The sequence below is a fragment of the Toxorhynchites rutilus genome, chromosome 3 (genome assembly GCF_029784135.1).
Source record: "Toxorhynchites rutilus septentrionalis strain SRP chromosome 3, ASM2978413v1, whole genome shotgun sequence".
NCBI lineage: Eukaryota > Metazoa > Arthropoda > Insecta > Diptera > Culicidae > Toxorhynchites > Toxorhynchites rutilus.
This window is the reverse complement of record NC_073746.1, coordinates 277,421,476-277,441,580: the sequence shown is the minus strand read 5'-3', so window position 1 is coordinate 277,441,580 and position 20,105 is coordinate 277,421,476. Positions and strand designations below refer to the sequence as shown.

Below are 20,105 nucleotides of genomic sequence, written 5' to 3'. Positions count from 1 at the left end.
GGCCGATCCGCAGCGCGATGGGGAAGAAGAAACTATCCACTTCCTGTCGCAACTGGCGGTGCGATTCGCATGCTATTCGGCAGCAGCTGGCCCTCGAATATGCTGTTCGTGTTTGTGTGTGTGTAGTGCACTACTTATGTTCACAAGCTGCTGTTCGTTTTTTGGGGTTTTATTTCGGCACTAATTAATCTTGCCAACGGCACCAGCAGCAGCAGCAGGAACTTGGTATTTGGGGCTATTTTTCTTGGCAGGACAGAGCCAACAACAAAAAAAACGACGTACCACGTAATATAAAGTAAAATGATATAATCTTAAGCATCACACAAGGCTCTCCATTTGTGGAGGTTAATTTTTGGTGTGTTTCGATAGCTTATCTTGTCCGACTGTTTGGTGGATTTGGAGGTACGGAGTTTTTGTGGTTAAATAATGTGTGCAAGTATCTTTGAAATTCAGTCTGGCTGACGGGGCAGATCAACCTTAATCATCATGTGCTGCCGAGCGTTACCCGCTGTCACGGAAGCAGCAGCAAAAAAACGGCAACGGCAAATAAGTCGGTTGAACTGAGCAGTGTTCCTTGATTTGCCCAACATTGTGGCGCAGTTACTTGAGTGTACTTTTTTCAACACTGGCGACACTGGCCTTAATTTTCTATCGAATTTGCTGTTAAAATCTGAGAGCCCTAAACAGGGTGCTGTTTCTGGACCTATTTACATATTTCTCTACGTATAGAAGTGACGTTAACTCTAGACTGAATGATACTTTACTTGATTACTTTCGCAAAATCGCATCAGTTGCGATCTCTGAACAACATGAGGGCTCCGAATGTTTTGTTTCGCGATGTCTTTTATGAAATTTAGATCGATGAAATTCCCACGAAATCTCCAATCTCGGCCGGGAAACATTTCGATCGCAAGGATCTTTTTTGGTTCGTTTAGTCTTTCCCACATATCTCGGCGGACGGTAACAATATTCTGGGCCGGCAACATAAATCTCTCAATCGCTCTCAGTTCGTCGGTAAAATCGAACCAATCGCAAAAAAACATCGCTGTCAGAAAGACGCAGTTTGCGGTTGGAAAATTTGATCGATTTTTACCTGGAGCCATGAACCCCGCGCGCAAAGTTGCTTTTTGTTATTTGTGTTTCATTGTGGGCAATTTTTCTTCCGATTTTCGAAAGGTTGACTCGTCGTGGCTGAAGTTATACCCAAACAGACGTTCGATAAACGAATCGAAAAACATTTCAAAACATTTGTTTGAGTTGACACTGTCACTGAAAATTTCGTGTGAATATAAGACTCTCGAGGCTGCGCAATAAAAGTGAAAAATTGCTGGTTTAAAAAAATCAATAAAAAAAAACAGTAAAAAAATAGTAACAGATTATGGCAACACTTCAGGATTCAAAACTGTAAAAGTGTCTGCATCTCAGCTGACAATATTGTTCAAAACCGCATACATCTCTGCTGTATTGTTCGCGAAACGTTGGCATCAAAAACATGGCCGCCTAGGACGAGGCTGTTAGGCCGAGACGTAGTAAACACGATGCAAAACGATAATTTGGAGGAAAGCTCAACGCGTACCTTTTAAAGTATGCAATATTTTGCCACAAAAACATTAACACAATATCTAAATGGGGTTAAGCAAAGAAAGCATTTGTTCTCAATCGCATTTGAATAATTTTCCAAAGGTGTCGCATATTAATTTTTTCTATACTATATCCATGGTTCAACCGGGAAATTCTCACAATAGGGACAGCCACTGTGAACGCTATTGATAACCGCTTTCTTTTCCGTACACGTATTACTTTTGAATTTATTGCAATAAATATAATGAGTCGGCTGAGTTTTCATAATATTCATTCTGTAGATAAGAATAAATATTATGTGAACAAAATTAAAAATTTAGCTATTCAATCTCTATTTTTGTTCGTTAAGCACGATTGTAAAGATATTTGTGAAAATTGTCTGGCATCCACCAATTGCGTTCGCACGCGACAAAACACTGCACAAAATAGTAGAGTTATGAATTCCATGAATCTTTCCTGAAAATACGTTATCTTAGTTCTTAAGAGATATAACTGTTTTTATTGGAAGAGAACTTAATCCCGGTTTTTTAGTTTAAGTTCTACTTGATAATTAGTATCAGAGTTGGATCTGCTTGTTTGCTATGAAATGTCGATCGTAACCTAGCTTGGGTTCGGGTTCGCACTGGAGCTTGGGTTGACTTGGTTGAAGCTCAATGAGGTATATGTATATCGTGGTGAAGTTGTAGACGGAGTGTACATTCTGTCAAATATATAGCGGTAATTTGTGTTTTCCAAGAAAATGCTTTATTTATCTTCTAAAATTACAGAGTCTTTCAGATTCAACGCCCACGCAAAAAAATCGAATAGCTCCTTATAAAACTTTTTTCGCTCCGTCGATAATATTCGGCTACTCGTTCAGTCTGATCGGATGGTTGTTAGTGTCAAGATGTACAATTTACAAGAGCGTGTATTTTTAGTGAAATCGTATTACTCGAGCAACCGAAGCCTCAATGAAACTTTGTCCTCTTATAGTAAGAATTTAAACATTTCTCGTTGTCGATTACTTCCTCTGGGGGCACGTGAAGGACCGTTGCTATGTTAATAAGCCATACGGTGATCTGAAACTTTTACAGCCTTACGTTGCAGATGGAAAAAACGATCTCAAAGGTAGGGTGGTATCCAATATGAAAACGAAGAAACAAATATCAGTAACGCCGACGTTGACGGACTGGAAATCGTTGGGTAGTACCATATTCGCCTACGCTGAGCAAAACATTCAATGTTCATATTAATGTTGAGTTCCGCTGTTCGGCGAAATGCGGTAAATACAAATAAAAGTCCGTGAATGAGGGAAGCAATATGGCTGTGTGCAAATTCAGAATATCGATGTGACTACTTCTCGATTGAATGACAACGACGAAATAAGGCGCCAACAAATTGGCCGGTATCTTCTTCTTCTTCAATGGCACTAACGTTCCTAGAGGAACTTTGCCGTCTCAACGTAGTATTACTTGCGTCATTTTTTATTTGTACTTAGTTGAGATTTCTATGCCAAGTAACACGCCTTGAATGCATTCTGAGTGGCAAGCTCTAGAATACGCGTGATCACAGTGCAAGTCGGAGGAAATTTCTTTGACGAAAAATTCCCCCGACCAGAACGGGAATCGAACCCGAACATCCGGCATGTTAGTTGTGACGCTAACCACTCGGCCAAGGGAGCACAAATTGGCCGGTATATCAGCACCAATGAAGTTGTCTGTCATATCTTCGGTTCCACAATTCATGATCAGGACCCAACAGTCATGAATTCGGCTGTCCATTCAGAAAACCTATTTTTCACTAACGAGACCGTAATTAAACAAAATAATATTGATTTTTTTTATTCCATTTTCAACTTTAAGACAAAAATATATTACTTTCTTTCACATCACATTTTACTTATTAACATTATTTATTTTTTACTTATTTACATATTATAAAGTGTTAATATCATACACATCAGTTAAGTGAATGAAACACATTGATATAAGATGGTTTGAATGATTTGTTTTTTTTATTGTTGCCGGCGGTCTTCGCATAAAGCGCTCAATTCCTTTGTATGTCATAGCTCTTATCACCACATATTCGTTTGATCTTCATCAACGAATGAATCAAAAACGTAAAACCATTCAAACATACTTACAATATATTATTGTTCATTCAATCACCAAAATATTCATTGGAAATAATTTATTTGGCAGAACAACGTTTGCCGGGTCATCTAGTCTTAATATAAAACGGTTTTATAAGCCCCATTCACTCTTACAGTAAGTAAGCGCTGCAAAAATTGACATAAAAAGTTATGTGCCCGAAAAGTCCATTGGTACGCAAGCCTATATCACAGAAGTGTCATTGAAAACTATCAGTGTCCCAAACTTCATAAAAGATGTTGAGGTGATATAGTGTAACTTAGGTAGAACTTAATTAGAAGACTAATTTCAATGTAGTCTTCTAGGAAAAACAGTTATATCTATGCACAACTAAGAGATATAAATTATGTCTCATCAACAATGTTTCATGATTGCTCTACAATGCTGCTCGAGACAGAACTTAGCTATCCGTAAGTACAAAAAGTTAGTTTCATTCTAACTTAGATGAAATGAAAATGTTCAATTCTCCGGATCAATATTGATCAATATTAAGAACTTTTCTGAAGACACCCAACCTCAATCTTTTCGGTAACAAAGTCCCACTGTGCGTTGGTAAGTTAGATAAATAGATAAAAAAACCCCGATTCCAGTATGCAAAATAGCTTCATTTGCCTAAAATCATGCCTTGGTTCAAATTACTACATTTTCAGTGATTACCAGACGGCGGTTCTAGTTTCAGTAGACAAAACGGGAAATAAATACAGAATCGTGCCGATTCTAGCAGTAACAAGGAGCGACGGCGATTTTCCTGGAAATCGGTTATCGCACAGTGCCCACCCAAAGTGTTCACCGAACTCAACGACGATGTAACCTCACCAAAGAAGATCTGCTTGGTGGATGGTTTCGCTCAACCGATCTTCATGGGTTGCGGTTTCGAATTATGTGCCCACGGAGTCCGTGGTCGTTGATCTTCTACGGAAGGATCATCGATCACCGTGGCAAGGTTCCTGCCCCCGAATGCCTAGGAGGCGATACTGGAAGCATAGTTAGGGTAAATTAGTTTCACATTTGTGACGGTCGCAAATGGCGTTCATATTTCAGCCACCGCAACATTTATCGCTTTCGGTCGCGGCTGGCGAAGACATATAGAGCTACCAACCACTGCAGGATAGGGAGGAATATTATTCGCTGCAGTGCCATCGCAAGTTTTTTTTTGTATGCAACGAGTTCGCACTTGTCGGGGGCAATATCGATGCAACTTTGTAGATCGCCTTCAGTTCTCGCTCAAACTGAATGCGCGATAATTTAGCGGGGGGTTCGTGATGAATCATTATCGCGATAATGTGAAAAGAGACCCGCTTAATTCTTCCGCCACAGGACCGCAGGCTGGCAGATTTTCTCTCCCCTGCCCTCTTCCATTTCATTCACATTTTGCTGACTCCTGCCGTAGTCGGGTAAAATCCAATCTAAAAACAACAACAGCCAGCGATAATTCCAGCCCCGTCATGATGGTGCTCCACTTCGCGAAGGCTTATTATTACCGCCCCACGTCTCCCGATCCAGGAAGAACTTTTCGGAATCGCCAGCCACCAGTGTTCAAAAGAGTGGAAATAGGATTCCGTTAGATGGAATTTTTACGATCATAATACCGTCTCTGCACGGCGCGTCCGAACCTCAACGCGATCTAGCAGCGTTTGTGTTTTTTCTACCATTTGTTTATTTTATTCAGTCTCCACACTCCCACTAGTATATCGCCCTCCGCTTCTCTCCCGGGTTCTTCCATCTTTTTTTCATCTTCGTTTCCTGCTAAACGATTTTCGTTCGCTCAGCAGAACTTGCTGACTGTATAATATCTTTATATCACCAAGCTTAGAGCGGCGGATTCCCGGCTGCACGAGAGACGTGGCACACAATTCAATATGATGTGGAGTATCGTTGCTTTTACGGAAAGTCTTAGCTCGGGGCACTAACGGTGAAAAATTGACTAATTAGCAGGTATACTCCTTGTGTGCCAGAAACACACAAGAGCGAGGAACACGCTGCTGCTAGTGTCTGAGCAGAGCTCTACCCCTTGGAGTTGAGATAGCGCCCATTCGCACCCATCGACCGCGCGGTGAGTGCTTTTGCTTTGTGTTCTTTTACATTGCAACTATCGACACTTCACAAGCATCACATCCCTCTCTCGGATCGAGCGCGAATGACAGCTGACTCAGCGAGCAAGACATAAACAAAGCATGCGTCGTCGAAATGCACAACAACACGATGCTGTTTGTTGAAGTCTGCGGCGGCAAATTTGATCGCGGTGCTGCGAATTTCACTCTAGCCAGCGAGTGATCGAACAAACGTGGAACTGAAGAAAGGTTCAGTCCCCAATCTTGCCCCCCGGTGAAATGAATTCGTTCTGGGCCACCGCATTTCGCAGAAGTCAAATCGGTTTCCACGAATTCGTTCCGGCGACTTCGGCTCTTCTCGTCCCAGACCCAGCGAAGGAAGAAGACGACACGCCAATAGAAACTTTGGCGTAAATTTTTTTCTCTATATTTGTTTGCTGCGTATTGCGGGATTAATGCCTAACTATTACGCGCCTAATTTAAGCGAACGCGGATTAAGCCCGGGAGGGTGCCTATAGCGAGTCAATTGATGACCTTTTGAGCCATTTGCGGCCTCCTCCTTCGTAGTGGGCGTCGTTTCTTATTCTCTGTCTCTCTAGGGATTAACTGTTAGCGGGTTTGTTGTTAGCGTCGGTTTAGTCGGTCAACTGTGGGTTGTTCTGTACACAAAGGTAGCGGTAGTTCAGGTCATGCACATGCCGTGTTAGTCGGTTATTGCTGTGGTTAGAGATGAGGGTTGGTGGGTTCCAGGCTCGATGAGGCGGCGGCTGTCCCCTGCTGTCACTGCCAATTAACGCGCTGCGCTAGATCGGATTCCCTTACGAGCGAAGTTTGTGCAGGTTTAGTGTTACCCGAGCGGGATGGCGAACAGAAGGTGTGTAAGATAATCTTCAAAATGCACCCAAAAAATCCTTTCGAAGGACCTACAATCTGCGGGTCGCCGATTGAAATTGGACGCTGTAGAATACACGCTATATACAAAGTTTTGCGTCCATTTCAATCGTGTTTCAGTTGAAAAAATCTTTCGGGTGGTACTTATTTCACGCTTTGTTCTCCTCCGGGCTCGGGTAACTCTAATCCGGGCATTGTTCGTGTGGTGGTGATATGAAGATGATCCTGTGTGCTAGAGGAATGCTACGCTGAAACGAGAATCAGTTCGCTTGCACTTACGCTCAACGGGGACCCCGATACCTACCACTGCCGTTCGGGTCGTTCATCGACGATCCGTGACTCATGTTGGAGAGATCCTGCGAGCTGGATTGGTGATGCTGGGAAACATGGCCTATATTCGCCATCGTTTGCTGTGAAAGTGGGGGCGGGGGCAGCGATGTGACCGAGTGTGACGATTGTGGTCCCAAGCTGGACACGTGGTGCAGCGTCGAATGGTGCGCATCCAGCGGAACCGGCTGCAGTGTGATGAGCGATGCTGGCGGGAGCTGATGAGCGACATGTGCAGCCGGTTTGCCGTACGATGGGTGCATCTCAAGGTTGTTGTTTTCGTTCAGATGGTGGCCGGATACCACCGGATAGCTCATGCTGTAGCTGGTCGATGTCGCCGTGTAGGAGCCACTCATGCCCACCACGTTGAGCAGGTGTTGCTGTTCTAGCTGAGATGCCGTCTGCTGCTGCTGCTGTGAAGACGAATGCTGCTGGTGCTGATTGCTTGGTAACATTTTGACGGTGTTTTGTTGTTGTTCGATTTTGTGTAATAAATAGATCCTTTTATCCTAAGCGTATAACTTAATATTTGGTTGAGTTGACAGCCTGTTGTAGCTTGATTTTTTTTGTCGTGAAAATGATTGCAGTTTCGCAGTGCGCTTACTTCTAGTACGATAAAAGTATATATTGCTCGATGGAGGAGTATCGTTAGAATCTAGCCTTACACGTAAATGTTGAATATCTGAAATAAGAAAGAAAAATAACATACATTAGTCACCATTCCTAAAACCGTTTCAATCAATTCAGTGATTAATCAGGTTGAACTAGTGTGAACTGCTTCCCATTCACTCCCTCCCACCAAGATGTGCCCGAAACGGAACGATACATCAAACTACAGCTGCTTGCCTCTTCTCTGAATTCCACCCCATAAAAGCATCAACACAGTGGAATGTTTCGGAGGTAAGCAACAGCGTGGCATAACTGTAAAGTCAACTTCGCCTATTGGGATCACAACGTGTGGACCGAGAGGCTGAAATTCGTTCAGTGTTTACAGGGTCACGTTCTCCATGTTGTTCCCCGCTCCCTTTATCTTCTTGTGTGAGCGAGAGTGGTTAATCTGCATACCCTTGCTTGCATAGTGGGTCCCCGGGGTCCAGAGGAAAAATGGAAGTCAAGCAGAACCGTCGTGAAGTGAAGCACCAAAGTGATTTATTTGGAATTGCGTTCACTTCTCCGATGCTAATACGAGACCGTGCAACACGGGAGCCGTGAAGATTGACCATTGCACTATCGGCTTGATTATATTATCAGTTATGAGCCTCGCCCCGAGAAGAATCGATGTATTGTGGGTTCGGAAAAAACATCGACGGAAATCCCACTCGCCAAGTGCATTATAATTTCCTCAATTACCAACAGCATCTTCCCAGTGCAGTCAGTGTGTAGTTTATGATTCTGTTGCCGCGACTCGGACAGCAATGATTTACCAAAGTAATTAAATTTATATTGCTCATTCTCGCGTTGATAATTGCTTTACGACGTTTGCGCTACCTCCCGAGGGCACGGCGGAGGGATCACAAAAGGAACCAAAGCGCCCTTTCGGAGAGATGCAGTGCTGCACATAGGTCCCGTTGCATACACACACGGGCGCGCGCTGACTCCCATCTTGTAAACTGTGACAAAGGTGAACGAACTGATGGAGTGCGCGATCGCAATTGCTTCTCGCGACACGATCGCGCTCGTTATGTCACACACATCCAGCGCCCAACCCAGAGCGCGGCACCCCGAAACCAGTTCAACCGGGTCGACACGATTCTCCGCGGTGTTATTATGTAACGCGCCCGCGTCGTTTGCGCGGTAGACTTTTCAATAAACCGGAAGAGGAACGGCTTCACTGCAGCGTGGAGAGAGAACCCAGATTTTTTTCTGTCCGGACAGAACACAGCTGAAGAAAAAGAAGCAGAAATACACAAAAAACAAAAGCGCGCTCTACTCAATAGGTGCTCTCTCGTACGCGCATATTTAATTCAACCGATCAAGCGCGAAATCGGAGATGATAAATACACTCGGAGGTAGCAATATATCACCGAACCGGCTCGGAGGTGAACGATGAATAGTTAAGCAGCCTATTCTCTACACAGCTATGGGCACGATCTCCACTGGATCTTGTGCGCACAGCAAGCAGACGCTGGAAACGGAATAAATCATGTCGTAGTAGCCATGACGCGGCCACGAGTCGAAATCTCAGCTGGCTGCGATCTGCGCTGTTCGATAGTGGTATAATTTCCATTATTATGAATTGCTCCGTTGACTGGATATAACCCCGCAAACGATGCATCTGACGGAGGAATTCCCCGTTGAGCTTGTCGCACGACATTTGTCGATGACTAGAGCTGCAACTTGTGGTTCTTCATGGATAGATAGTGGTCGAGGCAAATACGATGTATTTCGTTTTATCGTTCACTTAATAACAAATAACTCTTTAGTAATAAATTTAGTGGTCCTGAAAACAACCGATTGGTTTGCGTGGTTTTACAGAAGCAGCTGAAGGTGGTTGTGTCATGATTCATTCTTTCCTTTACGAGAATATTACGACGAGAACGATAATAATGATTTGCTGCAGGGTTGCCACATATATATTCCGTATTTTACAGATTTTCCGCCAAATTTCAGATACAGAATCTGTATATACAGAATTAACAATTTTCAGCAAAAATACAGAATTTACAGTTTTCAAACTCAATTTCAAACATTTAATTTATTAAACTCTTTCGGAAGAAGACGACCTTTGAAGTTGACCTTCAAATCTATTTGTCCGGACTTTTACACTGAACTTGTGAAACAGATTTCTAAGCGATTTGATTTCAGCGATCCGGTTATCAAAACTGCGTCCTTGATAAACCCTCAAACTTCCGCCAAGCTACCAAAACATAATGATTTGATGCGCCAATTTCCTCAATTCGTTGAAACAGGTAATAGACAAGGCTTGGGCAACGAATTCAGGCTACTCATGTGACTCAGGTATAATTTGGTTCCAGCTGTTGGATGTCAGAAGGCGTGATGGGAAATTTTTGTATCTATTGCTAAGGTTGTTTGTAAGACACTTTTGATAATTCAACATTCATCAGCGCGTGATGAGCGAATATTTTCGCTTTACAATGCCAAAAAAAACAAAGTTCAGAAATCTGTTGGCTCTCACAGTGATGAACTCTATTTTGAAAGCAAAGATCTTTGTATCATTTCATCGAGTTCCATCTTGGAATTCAAGTTGCGTACAAAATCGCATCGCGATTTGATGTTGATTGCTCGCTGGTAGAAGCAAGCCAGAGCTATAGAAAATGAGAAGGAGAGAGTAAGAAAAATAGAGAGAGCAAAAGAGAGAGCGAGAGAGAGGTAGTGAGCGAGCTAGAGAGAGATGTAGTAAGAGAGCGATAGAGAGAGATAGAAAGTGAAAGAGAGAAAAGAGGGAGAGATAGAGAGCGAAACAGAGAAAAGAAGGAGAGAGAGAGAGATAACAGAATCTTAATTGATAGTAATAGAAATTGGAAGCGCTCTGCTTTTATGCTCTGTCCGCAATATTTCCTCTCAACACAGTGTTCGTTTAAATGTTGCAATGTTTGTTCTCTGCATATGCATTTAAGGGACATTTCAAGGCTGACTTTTCCTTTGATATAATAGATATTCGTTTTTTAGTAATATTTCATGGTCAGTTGTATCGGAAGCCTTTCTAAGGTCAAGAAAGAGCGTACCAAATATCATTTTGTGATCGATCTCATCTATCAACTCATCCAAAACTCAGTTATGTCAGTTACAGTGCTGCTGCCACGTCGAAATCTGCTTGTAGAAAACATTATTTTTATTTTTAACAATCTAGAAATCATACAGACATCATATAATCATTTATTGAACACTGATAGGGTTGAAATCGGTCGATTGTTATTGAGGTTCGTTCATGCACCGGATTTGAAAATTGGCACATTTCTAGCAATTTTTGGATTGTTTGGGTATGTTCTTATAGACAACAATACATTGGATACGTTTACAATCAAATTCTGCGTTCGTTTTTTCTTATATTCACTGGAATATTATCGGTTCTGCAACCTTTTTTGCTGTCCAGATCTTGTATGATCGTTGTCACCTCAGTTTGGTTTGACGGATACCAAACATATCAATGAGTTACCATCATTTCGTTTAGGAATTTCACGAGATAACTGTGTTCCGATGCTTGAAAAATGTTCATTGGAAACATCAAAAACTTCACCCGACAATATGTTCATCGTTTGAGGATCATCTATCGCTGTTATTGGGGTGGGGATTTCCTGTCGGAGCGATCTACGGGAAGATGTAAGAATCTTTCAAATCGAAATCATTTCCAAAGTTGTAAACAGTAAATCAGGAAAGGTTTGGTCGACTGAGTGAGTCGATTTATACGGGATCACGGGAAACTAAGTTCATATGCCTTCCTCTTAACACAACAAATCTAATGCAAACGTTAGATGTTAGATGTTAATGAGACTGCGCGTCTGGAGGGCGCCCTAGAGGGGTGGGGGAAAACGAATAGTGCGTTCGGTAGCCTGAAGTGTCTGCTATAAACGTGCGAAAACACGTTTTTGTCACTATAGTAGTTTGCGAGCAGCAGTGGTTGCTCCTCGCCAAAGCCTAATATTGAAGTCCGGCTTTCGAAAGTGCGGATTTTTTCCGTAGGATAATGAATAGCTCAAACAGACTTTGTTGGTGACTTATTCAAAGAGTACAAATGGTCGGTGTTAAGTCAGACCGGACCATGTGACATTTTTATGATTTCGAGAAAAACGAGTTTGGTATCACAAAGGGTTTTCAATGAGCATTCGAAACAATTTCGATTCGTTATTCCTGCTGCACCAGTGATTTCCAAATCTGATTAATGTAGTATGCAGCTTACTAAATGCTTAACCTAATGCAATCAATAACTCGAAATTTTCAATTTTGCGACTTGGTCCCTTCTAACTTAACACCGAACAACGAGACACGAGAAAGAGCGGAAGAAGGAAGAAGAAATTAAGAAATTTTGCCTCCTGGCAAAAGTATTAACCTTTAACGAACGAGCGCATTTTTCTAGAACGATGACCAGGGTCGACGGGTTTTTGAGAAACTAAGTGTTTTTTCCAGAGCGAGAAAAGGTGCTCGGAAAGGAATGCTCCAGATCACGTTACATGCATAAAAAGGGCACAACCTAACCGAATTTCTGGAATATATAACGGAATGCCGCATGTATGGCGGCATTCGATATTTTTGGAATATTTGCAATGTCGCGGGTATGGCGGCATTCGTTCGCTAAGGGTTAATTCTGACAACGCTAAAAGCGTATCCTAAAAAAATGTGACATCGCTATTCCGGCGAAAAAAAGTAATTTGTAGATCAGTAATGATGTAAATAAATAGTTTTTTTTTAAATTTCAATTTTCCGAATTTGCTGACCTTCCTTCAGAGTTTTCCAAAAGTTTTCCGATTTTTCTCTCCGCTATATTGATCTACGAGAAGAGACGCATACAACAGAATAAAGACGGCTTGAATCGGACCATTTCTTTTTCGGGTTTTGCGCTTACCAACACATTTGGTCTGTGTTTAAATTCTATAAGAATAAGTACTTGTAAAACAGGTGATCACACACATGCATCTTGTTCTTCAATAAATCGTTATCCAGATATAATAAATTACATCCCTTCGGTCGCTTTACTGGTAAATTTTAAACGATATACCTCGCAAAGTGAAGTATCTAACAGATATCTGACGGACATATGATTGCAATGAACTGTTCCCGGACAGCGCGCACCACACAATGACGGAAGAATATCACATACTCATTATGGTGGTGGTGATGGTGGTGAAAGAAAAGCAAAATTTACGACCTAACTAGAGTTCAATGTCAAACGCGTTGGGTACCTATCCTCCTGTTAACACAGCTCACCGACGACCATTTGTGGGTAAGCGGCTTTAGCCGCGGCAACAACACTCCCACATCAGTCAAACTGATCGCGGCACGTATAGTCGCTCTGTGTGCCCCCCGCCTGCCGCTTGTGAACAGTGTAGTTCAACAACATCAACGACGACAACGCCAGCGATGATGATGATGAGGCCGATGACGATGCTGGATGATATTCAGACATTCTGCTCTATTCACTGGAGAGATTGAACCTAACCTTATAACTGTTAAATTTCATTACGCCGGCACATACAAACAGCAAAAAGGTAAAATGCTCGTTGCCCTTTCGAGCCGTCAGCTCATCGGACTAATGGAAAGGAGCATCAGTTTTATTGACTTCGTGGCTCGTTTTAATACGTTCTTCACCTGGGAGGCCCACTAACATTCCTACATAGCCATACACACACAAACGCCGTACGGTAGGAAGAAGAATCGGTTAGTTAATCATCCGGATCATCACTTCAATTTGCCTATTTTACTATTATTATTCCATTTAAATCTGTGCTTCGCTTGTTTGTACAGCTGCGAGAGGCCGGAACCACTGTTCCCTCGCGCATTGAGCGCAATTTAACAATTAAATTTATTTGACTGTTATGAGCTATTCCAGAACAAGCTCACTCGGGAAATTTGTAAGCAAATTATAACCCAGCTACGCACACCTTGCGCCACAGTAACTGCCCACGAAGGAAGTGGAAAACGAGGGAGCAACAGGTACGAGAGACAATTCGGCTTTTTATATGAATATTCCCACCGCAATTTCAGTGTGAGAGACTGTCGCCATTGTCATTAGCATTAGAGCCGCGCAGACGTGCATTCAATGTCAGGGCAACCAATGTTGGCATTTGTCAAAGGTACATTCACCCGCGCGCGCCTCATAACAGAAACGATCGTAATTGACCAACCATGTACTTGCGCCGCATTTTCCGCGGCGAGGGGAGCAAACGATGATTCCATCGCGAAGAACGTCAATGCTGTTCCCGATGGCGGTATGTGCGAATCCCAATGTTCTGACAGCTTAAAAGCCTTACAATCTGTCATGACTCGGGCGCAAACCTGCGCACACCAAGTGACTCGCCTGTGGAAGCGTTCCCGAGATTGATATTGCACGATAGAGGAGCACCGTTAGGAAGTGAGATGAGCCCCGATGATGGTAGTAAAGTTAATCCCGTATTAATTTAATTACAATTTTAAGTACACGCCGCGTAACGATATTGTTGAATTACGGCGAACGAGGGGAGCCATTATAGTTTCTTACCTCCCAAAGGGCTAAGTTCTCTCTTTTCCTCTCGCAAGAACTGATGCTTCGGCAAGACTGGAGGCTGTATAAAATTGTGGAGCTCACGATCCCACGTGAAGTTTATTTCTAATTTTCCAACAAATAGTTTTTTATTTCTGTACCGTCTTTTCCTCGAGTCCCATAAAACGTGCGGCTGGCTGGCCGCGTAGGCTGCCGTGTGAGGTTTCAATCGTTAATTGGCGCGCCCGTAATTGGCACTATGGTTGCTAGTTATTTTGCGGTGTTTATTGGGAATATGGATTTGAGGTGTGTTAGAGGCCATATTCAGTTTATAACATTACGTCGTCGTAATGATCGTTAAGAATCTTCAATGAGTTTTCAATCGAAGTAGTTCGGGTTGACAGTTTCAACTTGAACTGTGCCCTCTCAGGGAAATCTGACGTTTGGGTGCTATCAGTAACATGTATAAAATAGTCAATTCACACCTCATTAATAAATCTAGATACACATTTTAATTCACTTTCCAGAAGCAGATGGCATGTTCAAATTCAAATTCATTATCTCAGATACAATCCAGAGTTCATATTAATGTTACAGATTCAAATGTCCAATTCTAACTCCAGAACAAACACTCGGATTTTAGCAGATTATGCCTTCAAATCTCAAAGAAAGCTTGTGTTACGCCTTTCAGCAGCTGTTACAAGTTCAGGGTGCATTTCTAATACTAATGAGCGAGGTATCAGGAAGCATTCAATGTCCTTACAGTAGGTCAAATGTGACATGTCTTCTCATCTACTATCTCTGACTAAACTGTCCCGTTTTGTAATTTACGGAATCACTCAATTTAGCGATTAAAAAACATTTAATTATTAACAATCGGAACAACACAGTTACCACCCTGTTACTCACGCCATTAACACTAAGCTTTTCCGTCGAAAGAATTTCCTTGCGCATGAATTATATGGTAACAACTTACGAGCTGAGAAAGTAGACGCGTGCTCGACGCCAAAACTCTATTGTCTGTTTTCCCAGCCTCTAAGCCTAACACTAGCGTGTCGAGCGACGTTTTTCGCCATTTCTCCAGCCCAAAGAGTTAAAATATCATCAAGAATCTGCGGGCTCGCGCCAAGAAAAACCCACGCGCCTGCTATGCCTGGGGAAACCAAACAATGGGGGCGTGGAGAAATTATGCAGTCGCCCTCTTCATCATAATTATGTGGCAACTCTGTTTTGTCTTATCATCACACAAGTTGTTGTTATTGTTGTTTGCACCCTTTCTGAAGCTAATGCTCTCTTTAATTACCAGATATTCATTAACGTGTACAAGCGATCACGCGGAATGGCAGCAGCTAAAAGATATCTGTCTGGCTTTGTTTTACAAGCTGTTTGGCATTCAAGAGTCATAATTTATCAACGCTCATCAATCTGAACATTTTTGTTTGCTCATCTTGGATTTTTTAAGGGTAAAGGTTTACCCCCAAGCAAGGTTCAAAGTATTAATTAGTGTGTGTCTGGTGACGTGGGCACAAGTGATTGGTAATCTTCGATCGCATAAAAAGACGAGTGACTGCGCCTTCAGTTTATGAAGGAGGGTGTCCACACTGTACCGTATACAAGTCAGCACGAAACTGACTTGATTTATTGCTGACTCTAATTCATTGCTAGTAGTTTTACCAACGAATTATAATGGTATGTAAGGAAAATAAGAGCAATTCGAGAAAATCGATTTCACATACTTTTTCATACTTTTTCGTCGTCATTGTAGTGAAATTAGCGTTGGTAGTGATTCTGGTGCGAGATGAAAAATAGAAGGTGGGAAGATTCACGGGCTTTAGTACAAAATCGAATGTTTCAACGAATAACGTTGAAAGAGGATATACAGAAGCTAATTACAGATTTCCAAATAATATTTTCCGCATTATGAAAAAAACAACATATACTAATACGAACTAAAATGTTTATTTTTCCCTTTGATTTCAGAAATAGTATTCTAATGTCTACTATGTTTGGATTCTAGAGCAACTTCATGGAAGTTTGACTTTTGTCAGCAATTGGAATCATTTTTTTCACAATTAGGGTGCGGAAAACTTCGGTCGTCTAAAACTAAGACTCAAGCGGAAAACTTTTCGTCTCAATCTAAGTCATACGGAGTCAATTAAATTTATTTTTCAAGTTGATTTTACATGAAAAAACTTCCAACCTTTTTTCCCATGCACTGTCAAATGTTTATCCGTCAAAGGAACAAAAGATTGTGTGACTCTGACTTTGTTCGTTTACGTTTTTGGTCGACGTAACGAGAAGTAAAATTGAATTGAAATTATATTTAGAACACTTCAAAAATACTGAAATTTCAGTTTCTGTTAAAATGTCAGGCCCTTATGATTTTGAATGCTAGCATTGATTTAGGAAAAAAAAAATCTAGTTCGTTCATTTCATCTGCTTATTTTTACTTTTAATAATAACACTTTTCCTATGTAGTGGACTATTATAAGAAAAGTAACATACATAAACAAAATCTGTGACGTCACAGATTTAACAAATCTTCCCACCTACCATTTTCCATCTCGATTCTGCTGTACTGATGAGGGTATGTGGGAATAATCCAAGGTATGGCCTACTGGGTGCAAATCATCCCAAATTTACAATCGAAATAAACGCTGAGTTCTATAGATTTTAAAGATCAGTCATTGAAGGTATTCTAGTCTAAAAATTTGATAACGATTGATTTTTTTTTAATTTCTGAAGTTTAGACATTCAAGAACATACCCAAGAAACGACATTTCGAAAATCTCATTATTTACCGAGTTATAGCCATTTTAGTAATGCAGTATCTAATCTAGTACGGCATAGACACAACACTTCAAACTCTCTATTGCATGAACCAATAAAAAAGTATAATTTTTTAATTTTACTATTAAAAAAAAGAAATCGTCATAAAAACTAGCTAAAATTTTTTTTTCAAACGGCCGATATTTTGTCAAAAGACTATTTTTTGCTTGTCTGAGGTTCATACCATAGCGGCATCTTTACTGTATCAGAATCTGTTCGATTTTTCAATTCTCGGAAATCGAATGAAGCGCCCCCTTTAAAATAAGCATTCTTTTCAGCAATCTTCTTCATTATGGTAAAATATTTTTAAATTTTTTATTAACCCTTTGCACTCCGATGTCCTCTTCGGTGAAACATGAAAAATTCAAAACTGGACTATTAATTCATTGTGCAATTCCACACCAAATCAGACGAAAAACAGCCGATTTTGACGCGAGCCCCTTCGATTTTTTCCAAACATTGTACATCTTCTTCTTCTTCTTCTTCTTCTTCTTCAATGGCACTAACGTTCCTAGAGGAACTTCGCCGTCTCAACGTAGTATTACTTGCGTCATTTTTATTAGTACTTAGTTGAGATTTCTATGCCAAATAACACGCCTTGAATGCATTCTGAGTGGCAAGCTCTAGAATACGCGTGACCACAGTGCAAGTCGGAGGAAATTTCTTTGACGAAAAATTCCCCCGACCAGAACGGGAATCGAACCCGAACACCCGGCATGTTAGTTATGACGCTAACCACTCGGCCAAGGGAGCACATTGTACATAAGTTACCTAAAATCACAATTTTTATTATCAGATGACTCATCTTTATTACGACTTCCTTTTATAAGAGATTGTATCCAGAATAGTTCAGCTTTCGGAAAATCATAACTCTCAAAATTTGGATGAAATGCGATGTACGGAAAATTTGTTGGGACATCAATAAACTATTTAGGAAATATAATATTTTGAATACAATGTTAAAAAATTCTTCTCGAAAATTGGCATATCAATGAACTATTTATGAAATAAAATATTTTGAATAAAACGTAAAAAAATTCTAGATTGAATTTAATATTAAAAATGTTTATAGCTCAAAACATGTCCCCTTCGTTATTTTTTAAAATATTTTTATTATAAAACCCAGTAAGTGTATCTGAACGTGACTTATTTGAAGTGATCAAAACAAATAAAATCTCAGAAAAAGAGGATTTATTGGAACTGCATAGAATAAGGCTCTTAATGTTTTGTTTATGTTCCTTACTGACTTCGGATAGTAAAATTTGCGAAAAGGTAATTCAAAACGCCGAACAGCAAAATATCAAGGAATTCCAGAATAGATTTTAAGCACATATTTTGTCATCGCGATTTACTAAATTAAATTAGCCCAAAAATAACAGAAAATGACATGACTCTCAGATACTGGTATAGCATTTGTATAATAGGTATTGCAACATACACGACCCCGACCGGGATAGATATAGAATTACGTTAAGCTCTCCTTCTTCCTCTTAGAAAACACTTTCCAACATCATTTTATAATGAGGTGTAATATTAGCAGGCATTTATGCAACAGAACCAGTAGCTATGTGAATAGCGTGGTCGTGTAAAACAGCCTTGCATTCCAGCCGGGCCTTGGTTTGTAAGTGCTGGCTAGCTCAGTGGTACTGAATTGTTCAATTACCTTAGGGTCAGCTCTTACCTATGAACGAGGTGAACTCACGAATACAACGGAGGCTGTTGGTGATGAATATGATTGAGAATATGAATTTTCTCTGAGTTATCTCTTCGTAGTCTGGTACCTGCGAGGTGGGTGAATGTTGCCCGGCGTGTACGGTTCCTAGGACTTGCAACTGCTTCTTCCCTTATTTCCGCTCGCACTTCACTTTTAAAAATAAAACAACGTTAATTTTTCTTCGATCAGTATGGTCTTTTCGACGGTCCGTAAGTTGAGACCGGTTCGAGCCAACCAAATCTTCCTTCACTGCTCGAATCCCTCTTTTATCTCTCTCTCTCTCTCTTTTCCTTTCTATCTCTCTATCCACTTTCTCTATCTCCCCTATGTATCTTCTACTCTACTCCTTCTACTTGTCGTCATTTACGACCAAAAGATCCAAATTCGTTGTAAGGAATCATTCTGAATATGGTCTTAGTTTCACAATGATTTTCGTTTTGAATTTGCGGTGACAGCGTGCAATGCCTTACAGGTAAGTAGGTGATGAGGAGATTTGGGTAAGTGTTATAATCTTACCCAAAACTTCAATTTAAAGTTATATTTCGATTCGTACATTACTACAAGATCTATAGTTTATGTTTTTATTGTTGCGGTTTATGATTTTGTTTTAACGCGTAACAAGTTCGATCCCATTGACATGGTTTGGACTTTTTTTTGGTGAGATGAGAGATGAAAAGAGAAAAAAGAAAGAGATGCCTGGTACCATTCATACAAACATTTTATAGCTTTTGAAACAGATGATTTTATTTGCTCATTTGACTCTTCAAGACACGAAAAAGCATTTTTTCTGGCGAAGATGATATGTTTTCTGCCAACGCTAGTTGGGTGTACTCTCCGTGCACAACTGGAATTGAATGGTAACGTGAAACGCCCTGGAAAACACTCAGTTTTCGGAAGGAAAAGGAGGAAAGCATCGTCCAGCGGGTAATCGAGGCATCCAGAGCCGGTTTTCCGATTGACCAGAAACGTTTGAAGACATCCGTGGCATATCTTCTGCGAACCGTTAAAAGGAAGAACCCATTTAAGGGTGGTGTTCCTGGTTACAAGTGGGCGAATAGTTTCCTTCATTTTATGATAAGGTTTTATATTATCACGCTTTTACACAACAGCACTAGTAGCTATATGGATAGTGTGGTCGTGTGAGACAGCTTTGCATTCCAGTCGGCCTTGGTTCGATCCCCATTGACGTCGTTTGGACTTTTTTTTCGGCACAATCCCAAATGAAATGAAAAAAGAAAAAAGAAAGAGATGTCTGTTCCCATACATACAAACCTTTTTAAGCCTCTAAAACAGCTCATTATTTGCGCATTTGACCCTCCAGCACACGAAAAACACATTATTTCTGCCAAAGATAAAATATTTTCAGCCAACGCTAGCTTGGGTGTACCCGTGTGTTCAACATAGAAGAATCCGCCCATAAGATTTGTTCCAACAAAGGGAATGATTTT

The 20,105-nt window shown here is 40.9% G+C and overlaps 1 protein-coding gene across 3 annotated transcripts in view; it reads right to left on the bottom strand.

Annotated features, from left to right (window-relative positions):
- Window positions 1-1,637: 1,637 nt before the first annotated feature.
- LOC129779668 (uncharacterized) overlaps window positions 1,638-20,105 on the bottom strand; it is a 37,957-nt gene continuing 19,489 nt past the window's right edge. The window contains exons 3-4 of one of the 3 annotated variants that reach the window (XM_055787279.1): window positions 6,957-7,661; window positions 1,638-6,900 (exon numbers count right to left, since the gene is read on the bottom strand). In XM_055787279.1, coding sequence (XP_055643254.1) covers window positions 6,896-6,900; window positions 6,957-7,434 — 483 coding nt within the window. In that variant the 5' untranslated portion in view covers window positions 7,435-7,661 and the 3' untranslated portion in view covers window positions 1,638-6,895. Of the gene's footprint in view, window positions 7,662-20,105 lie in introns of all 3 variants that reach the window. The other 2 variants (XM_055787278.1, XM_055787277.1) reach the window with 2 other exon arrangements.